The sequence below is a fragment of the Oryx dammah genome, unplaced genomic scaffold (genome assembly GCF_014754425.2).
Source record: "Oryx dammah isolate SB20612 unplaced genomic scaffold, SCBI_Odam_1.1 HiC_scaffold_24, whole genome shotgun sequence".
Lineage (NCBI taxonomy): Eukaryota > Metazoa > Chordata > Mammalia > Artiodactyla > Bovidae > Oryx > Oryx dammah.
Window position 1 is genome coordinate 74,544,191 of NW_024070208.1, and position 8,015 is coordinate 74,552,205.

The 8,015-nt window shown below is 53.9% G+C and overlaps 1 protein-coding gene across 1 annotated transcript; it reads right to left on the minus strand.

The window, feature by feature from the left end:
- Positions 1-203: 203 nt before the first annotated feature.
- Positions 204-1,276, minus strand: LOC120883245 (G-protein coupled receptor 183-A-like). Its single transcript, XM_040267274.1, has one exon. The coding sequence runs from the start codon at positions 1,269-1,271 to the stop codon at positions 204-206; it is 1,068 nt and encodes a 355-aa protein (XP_040123208.1). The 5' UTR covers positions 1,272-1,276.
- Positions 1,277-8,015: the final 6,739 nt, after the last annotated feature.

Genomic DNA, 8,015 nt, shown 5'->3' on the forward strand with positions numbered 1-8,015 from the left:
CCGGGGAAGCCCCGGAAGTAGGTTTACGGCAAAGCTAATGAATGCTCGCTTAAAAGAGCTCCTCACTCACCTTCCACGACCTTGTACCTAACTTTGCAACTAAGGTTTTGTATTCTTTTTCTTAAAGAACCCAATCCTCAAATTGTACAAGCTTGGGGGCCTCCCCCCTGACCCCCAGGTGCAGTATGAGAGCCCATCACCTCTTAGACTTCATTCTCCTCCAAGGGCAAGGAGCCTCCTGTCTGGTTGATACTTTGTGTCTCTGAGGAAGCTTTTCCCTGCGGGGAGGATGGAGAAGATGGTGATGCTTTGAGTTTCAGAAAGTGGCGGAGCCATTTCCTGTAACGCGAGGATGCGAAGAAGTAAACGACAGGGTCGATGCTGCAGTTCAAGTTCATGAGGCAGACGGTGAGCTGCAGGCACAGTTTGAAAACACTCTGCTCGGGGCAGGTGGGCTGGCGGAGCATCTTTGTCACCATGAACTGGATGACGTGGAGGTGGTAGGGGATGAAGCACACGACCACAGCCACCAGCACCACCAGTGTAAGCAGGCAGGCCGTGCGGTGGTGGCCCCTCCGGCTTGTCAAGGGGTTGTCCCGGGCCATCCTGCACAGCTTGACGGTGATCTTCACGTAGCAGAAGAGAATGACGGCCACCGGCCCGCAGAAGCTCAGAGCGGAGGTCACCAGGACCATGACGGGCAGCGTGAACACCCGCCGGACGCTGTCGTACTCCATGCAGGTCAGCCTGCCAGCCAGGCGTGTGGTCATGGGGAACCCGAGCAGGGGCGCCGTCTGCAGCGTCGCCAGGACCCACACAGCAGCGCAGATGAGCTGGGCCCGCCCGGGCTCACGCAGCCGGGGATACTGGTGGGCGCGGACCACGGCCAAGTAGCGGTCCACACTCACGCATGTCATCAGGTAGATGCCCGAGTAGGTGTTCACAAAGAAGATGAAGGCCGTCAGCCTACAGAGCCCCTCCCCGAAAGGCCAGTTGAAGTCCAGCCAGTAATAGGTGATCTTTCCGGGCAGGGTTAGGGCGAACAGGAGGTCGGACACTGCCAGGTGGACCAGGAAGACACCTGTCGAGTTGATCTTCTTATCCTTTTGATAGGCCAGGCGAAGGGCCAGGACATTTCCCAGGACAGCAAAGATCAAGAGGGCCGTGTAGAACAGAGACAGCATCACACTGGCCACCCGGGGCGGGTGGTGGGGAAGGCAGGAGTTGGTGTGGTGGACGAGGCTGCTTGGGTCAGCTGTGCTTGAAGCCATGTCATAGAGGTCCTTGGGAAGACAAGAAAATTAAATGTAGTATTGTAGCTCAGGGTTGCACCTCTAATATGTTGCTGTTGATATTCCACTCAGTCGTGGCCGACTCTTGTGACCCCATGGGCTGTAGCCCGCCAGGCTCCTCTGTCGTGGGATTTTCTAGGCAAGAATACTGCAGTGGGGTTGCTATTTCCTCCTCCAGGGGACCCTCCCACCGCAGGGATCAAACCCGTGTCTCCTGCATTGCAGGTAGAGTCTTTACTGTTAAGCCACTAGGGAAGCCCTCACCCTAATACAGTTACACTTCATAATCTGCTGAAACCACATGCCCGTGAACAGTATCTCTCTTTCTTTATAATTAAAAATTTCGCAAAATGAACACATCTGTGTGATCAGCACTCAGTTTAGGAAAGCACCTCACCAGCACCCCCAGAAGCTCGCCTTTGCCCACCCCGACCTCTACCTCCACTCAAGGTTAATCAATACCCTAACTTCTAAAATCACAACTCAGGGACTTCCCTGGGGTCCAGTGGTTAACACTTCGCCTTCTAATGCAGAGGGTGCAGGTTCAATTCCCCTCTTGGGGAGCTAGGATTCTGCATGACTTGGGGCCAATACTTTGTCAACAAAGGTCCGTCTGGTCAAAGCTGTGGTTTTTCCAGTAGTCATGTATGGATGTGAGAGTTGGACTATAAAGAAAGCTGAGTGCCGAAGAATTGATGCTTTTGAACTGCAATATTGGAGAAGACTCTTGAGAGTCCCTTGGACAGCAAGGAGATTCAACTAATCCATCCTAAAGGAAATCGATCTTGAATATTCATTGAAAGGACTGATGCTGAAGCTGAAGTGCCAATATTTTGGCCACCTGATGCGAAGAAATGATTCATTGGAAAAGACCCTGCTGCTGGGAAAGATTGAAGGCAGGAGGAGAAGGGGATGACAGAGGATGAGATGCTTGGATGGCATCACCAGAATTTAAGTAAACTCTAGGAGTTGGTGATGGACAGGAAGGCCTTGTGTGCTGCAGTCCATGGGGTCGCAGAGTCAGCCATGACTGAGCGACTAAGCACAGCACTGTTACAGAGCTAGGAGTGGGGCTGATGAGTCACAGGTTTGCACAGTTGGTTGCAGTGGGTCCTGGCAAACAGTTTGCAAAGAGCCGCTCTTCATAGTCTAACCGTGTTTGAGATTCCCATGGTATCTCAACCCCACCAGCACCAGGCAGGGTCAGTCTTTTTCAAGGGAGCCATTCTGGTGGGTATGCAGGGGTATCTTCTTATGGTTTCAGCTGGCATTTGCCTAATAACCATTGACAGCAAGCACCTTCTCTTTGGTTTATTGGCCATTTATATATTTTCTTTATGAGGTACCTGTATATTTTGTCCCATTTTCTGTTGGGATGTCCGTCCAAAAATGTTTGTTTTCCTCTTTTTTCACCAATCCATTTCCCCCACCTGCCTTTCCTCTTCACACCTCCATTTCTGTCCTCTGCATTCTGATCATCTTTTAATGTTTAATTTCTGCACTGAGACAAGGGGAGCAGCGCTCTCCGTGCAGCCGGTGAGCCGGGGTGACTGTCCACGTGGTGCACGGGTGAGCACTCAGGTGTGCAGAGGGTGTGCAGTTTGCCCAAGGGCCACAATAAAAGTAGCTCACAGAACCAGAGACCCAGGCAGAGGTGCTGAACTCGGTCATGGGCTGGCTGAAGGGCACCAGCTCCATGAGCCCCAGATCTTATTTGAGTCACGACACAGCTACCTCCTCCTTTACTAACTTGGGGCTGGCTAGTAGGGAGCCTGGGGCTTCCCTGGTGCTCAGGGGTAAAGAATCCACTTGTCAAATGCAGGAGACCTGGGTTTGATCTCTGGGCAGGCCAGAGCCCCTGGAGGAGGCATGGCAGCCCGCTCCAGTATTCTTGCCTGGAGAATCCCAGGCACAGAGGAGCCTGGCGGGCTGTAGTCCATGGAATCACGAAGAGTCAGACATGACTGAGTGACTTAACAACAAATTAGGAAGCCTCCTCTAGACTGTGCCTCATTGCAACCTAGGCATAGAGGGCTCTGTCTAGTCTCTGCAGATGGAGAAGATGCTTCCATTCAAATGGAAAGTAAGTCCATCAGAACAGGAGAGAGAGGAGCTCCGAAAAGTCCTGTGAACCTCGGGATGATGGATGGATGGATGGAGATGATACAGTGATGACGACTGGATAGATAGATACACAGTTACATAGGTAGGTAGATAATAGATGGTAGATAGAAGACAGAGATATGGAGATGGTGAATAGATGGATCTGCAAACAGACAGCTAGACAGAGATAAGTAGGTAGGTGGGTACACGCTTCCAGGGGTCCCACCAGCTCCAAATCCAGAGGGAAGGCTGTTCCTCCTCATTCCTTCCTTCCTGAACAGTCTGACCCTCAGGTGGCACAGAGGTGGGGGCCGGGCGGAGAGGCTCTGTGCGGCGAGGAGGGCATCTCAAGGGGTCAGTTTAGCTCAGGAGGGTCCTAGCCCCAGGTCGACTCCACTGCTGGAATCACTAGCACTCAGCCCCAGAGCTGCAACCCGGGGGGCCATGGTAACCTTGTGTGACCCTTGCCCTATCTGTTCAGGCCTCACTGGGCTCAGGGATGGACCGGCACTTAAAAAGACCCCACCCTGGGCAAGCAACCCACTTCCTGACTTTCCTGGGCCTCTTCCCCACACACCAGCCCGCAGCCCAGGGCGCCAGGCACATGGCACAACCCCGGGGCCCCGCCAAGCACCACCTCCTCCCTGAAACCTGCGGGGAGGTGCACCCGCAGAGATGCCACACCCACCTCCCACAGTGGGGGGATGGGCACTGTCACACCTGTGAGTTCAGGGAGATCTGACCCACATGAGGAGCTCCTCCCAGCCCGAGAGGGGGGCCCTAATGCCTCGGACCCACTGACCTTTCCTCCCTCTGCTCTAGTCCACCCCCCTCCTAACTGCAGACCTCAGCGGAAATGTCCCTTCCTGCCCCCCAGGGGCACCAACCAACTGCCCATTGCCTTGGGCCCTGGCCCACACCTGCCCAAGGTGTGCTCCTCCGCCTCTTTCTGCACCAGCATCCCCGCCCCAACCCGGCTTCTCCCCTACACACACGCAGAGCAGCCCATCGCCCCGCCCCATCCCACCTGCTCATAGAAAACGACCCGCCCTTGGTCTCACAGGGGAGCCGGAATGGCCCCCAAAACACACCTCTCTGGCTGAGGGATCCTTTTAACCTGCTTATTTTTAAGAAACCACAGACACAGAAGAAGTCCTGAAAGCCAAGTGGAAGTTACCCTTAAATGAAAGACATTCAGGACTTCCCTGGTGGTCCAGGGGTGAAGAGTCCGCCTGCCAGTGCAGGGGACGCGGGTTCGAGCCCTAGCCTGGGAAGATCGCACATGCCTCGGGGCAACTAAGCCCCTGTGCCACACCTACCGAGCCTGTGACCTAGAGCCCAGGAGCCCAAACTACTGAGCCCAAGAGCCTGTGCCCCATGCCACAGCTAGAGAGTAACCCCCACTAAAAGCCCACAACCACAGCGAAGACCCAGCATAGCCATAAATAACTAAGTAAAACATTCTTTAAGAAGACATTTCTGTTTGTCAGTGTATCTCCCTTGCCCTACCGAGAAGAGAGGTTAATGACCCAATCTCTGGAAACTCCAGTCAATGCAGAAGGCGAGAGGTCACCTGCAGAGCGAACTTGCCCTTGTCTCCTGCCCTTCTCGGGCTCTGCTCTCACGTCTGGCTCCCCACCACCCCCGACACACAAGATCTTCTGTTGTCTTTCGCTGGAGAACGTATCTAAAAGTGATGGTTTCGCCCACTCTGGCAACTTCGTTTTCCTGAGTCTCTCCCACATGTACACGTTATTCAGCTTCTGTTCATTTTCCTCCTGTTAATCTGTCTCTTGTCAATTTAGGGATGAGGCCAAAGGGAAGGGAAGAAGGGACATGTCCTCTCTCCTACATCCTTTTCCATCTTAATACGAAGTTACTGATGCATCTCCCACTCAGAAGACTATGTATCTTGGAGACTCACCCAGTGGTGATCGCACAGGGCCAGGTGGTCAGTTGGTGCAGCCACGTAGGGACAGATACTCAAAAGGGCCTGCAGAGGGTTCTGAGGGTCTACACCCCAGGTCTAACCCAGTTCTATCAGCCAGTTTTGCTCAGGGACGTGAGACTGACCCTGATCTTGAGTCTTTCTGGCCTGACCTGTCTGCTGCCTGATCGGGAGCGGCAGGGGTCCTCCCGGGTGTCCGGGATCAGTAAGGGTGCTCCACCTGTGGCCAAGAGAAGCAGATAGAAGAGGGGTATGTTTTAAAAGGCAGAGCGATCTGAGCCTTTCTCCCCGAGTCCCAGTGAGCCACGCCCTTCCCGTGGTGCCGGGAAACACCCACCTCTGGTGGGCTTACCTCGCTCACCCAGGGTGATGCCAGGGAGCCGGGTAGAGCCTGGGTCAGCCGCCTCCCCAAGGGTCTTGGGGCATCAAATGTGCCCAGAGCAGTCTCCCCTCTGTAAGGATTGAATCAGTTCACTGAACTCTTCTTTCCTTCACCCACCCCTGCAGGGAAAAAAAAAGAAAGAAAGGAAAGAAGAAAAAAACCACCCGGGGTATCAGGCAAGGTGATCTCCCTGCCACAGGCGGAGCTCAGAGCTCTCAGCCACAAGGCCTCCCACCTCCAGAGAAGGACGAAGGTGGGGAGTGTTGCTCCAGGAACCGGTCACCCCTCTCTTCCATTTCTGTGGCCCCCGCAGGCAGGCGTGTAGGCCACAGGTGTGACTCTCAAGCCACCAGGGTCAGGAACTTCAAAAAACCACCAGCATTCTCCACCCTCGACAACTTGGGAGTGAAGTTCAGCAAGAAGGGCTTTAAGGGGACCCTGACAAGCTCAGGGTGGGGGTGAGCAAGTGAGGGGAGCTTCGCCTGGCTCGGGATTTCCTGGGATTATGATCCAGGCTTTAAGGCGCTTTGATGGAGCCTGAAAGCCCATTTGCAGCCCTGACCAGCCACGTTCCCGAGGGCTGCGCTTGGCAGGAGGTGGACAGCGGATGGAGCCAGGGTGCTCCCTTCCTCTGCTAGAGAAGGCGTCCCCCCACCACACCGCTGGCGAGTAAACAAGGCATCAGACCCACGCTGGGATGCGGACTGGGCCTCACTGCTAAGCTGCTCGTCCTGGGGACGTGAGCGCGGGCTTCTTTCTGGGCGCTCTCTGAACATGGAGGGAAGTCGCTTCTCTCACCAGCCAGCTCACCAGTCCACCCGAGACTCCCCACCCACCTCCCTACCCTTTTCCACCCCCCATCCCCGAACTGTGTGTCTCTGGCCTAACATCCCACCTGCCTTGGGCTCCTCCAGTCTAGAATGTGGGTCAACACTCCCCCGCAACTGGCCTCCCACTGGCGAGGGCCATAGGGCCCTGGGATTTAGTCGCTCAGTCGACTCTTTGTGATCCCATGAACTGCAGCCCACCAGGCTCTTCTGTCCCTGGGATTCTCCAGGCAAGAATGCTGGAGTGGGTTGCCATTTCTTTCTCCAGGGGATCCTCCTGACCCAGGGATCGAACCTGAGACTCTGGCATCTCCTGCATAGGATGCTTTACCACTTTGCCACCTGGTTTGGCTGAGGTTGTGCTAATTAAACTGATGAAAGACGGATTAAAAAGAGAAAGGTGCACACATTTTATTTGATGTTAAAATTTTTACTTTAAGGCAGCATGGGAGCCTTCACAGATAAGAAGGAACCAAAGTGGATAGGAATGAGAACATAGCCTTTTAACAAAGAGCACAATACATGGTGGAAACTAACACGACAGAGAAAAGGTGGCAGAGGGTAATAGACGGAGAAATGAATGGAAGGGGAGGGTGTTCAGTAGGGTATGCCAAGCACATTCCTCTCTGTTGGCTCTGGGTGAAGAGTCTAACGTCCTCTCAGAAGATTTAAGAGTCGAGGTCTTCCCAGTAAGGAGGGCGACATGCCTTTACCAATGGAAATTTATTTTCTGCTTTTAAGCCAGACAGGAAGAAGGCAGAGATATTTTTTTCTTCTCGTTCTGCTATTTTTGTTAACTGCCTTCAGCTCAAAATAATCCTTATGCCAAAGAAACACACGTGGGTGGCATATTCTGGCCCCTCTTCGTGTGGACCCGTGACCAGAAAGTCCACGGAGGCTTCTCACTGGGTTCAGACAAACACATCGTTGGTCAGTCCCTGCCCGGCCTGGAATCTAGCTGATCCCTTAGGAAGTTATCATCTCTCCTGGCCATTCATGATCTCGTTCAAGAGTTAGTAGCAGCTCCCACTGGACACCATCCTTACCACCGGCCATCGTCCTTATCACCCCCACTGGCCACCGTCCTGGGCTTGTCACCTACACGGCGCCCCGGGTTTCATGCTGTCTGGGGCTATTCTCTGGGTGTTTCTTGGGCAGAGGTGTTTCCATTCAACCAGCTGATGGGTTCCTTGGGGGAAGGAATGGCAGTGACTCTTTTATCTACAGAGGGTGCTACAGGGGAAGGTGTGGGAACATCAGTTAGTCCCTGGGGGGCTGGGAATCAGGGAGCCTGGGAACTTGGGCGGAAAAAAAATTGCCGAATCATTTTCACGAGGCTCTAATAGCAACCTGGCTTTGTGGTGACAGTCGCAGGTGGCCAGTCTCGGTGGGATGAGGTGTACGTCTGACTCTGTCACTGATAGAAATCATGACACTCCAGACGGAGAAAGAGACATGTCATA

Excerpts from the sequence above, each read along its gene's own strand:
- LOC120883245 (XM_040267274.1), bottom strand. The coding sequence starts at position 1,271 with ATGGCTTCAAGCACAGCTGACCCAAGCAGCCTCGTCCACCACACCAAC.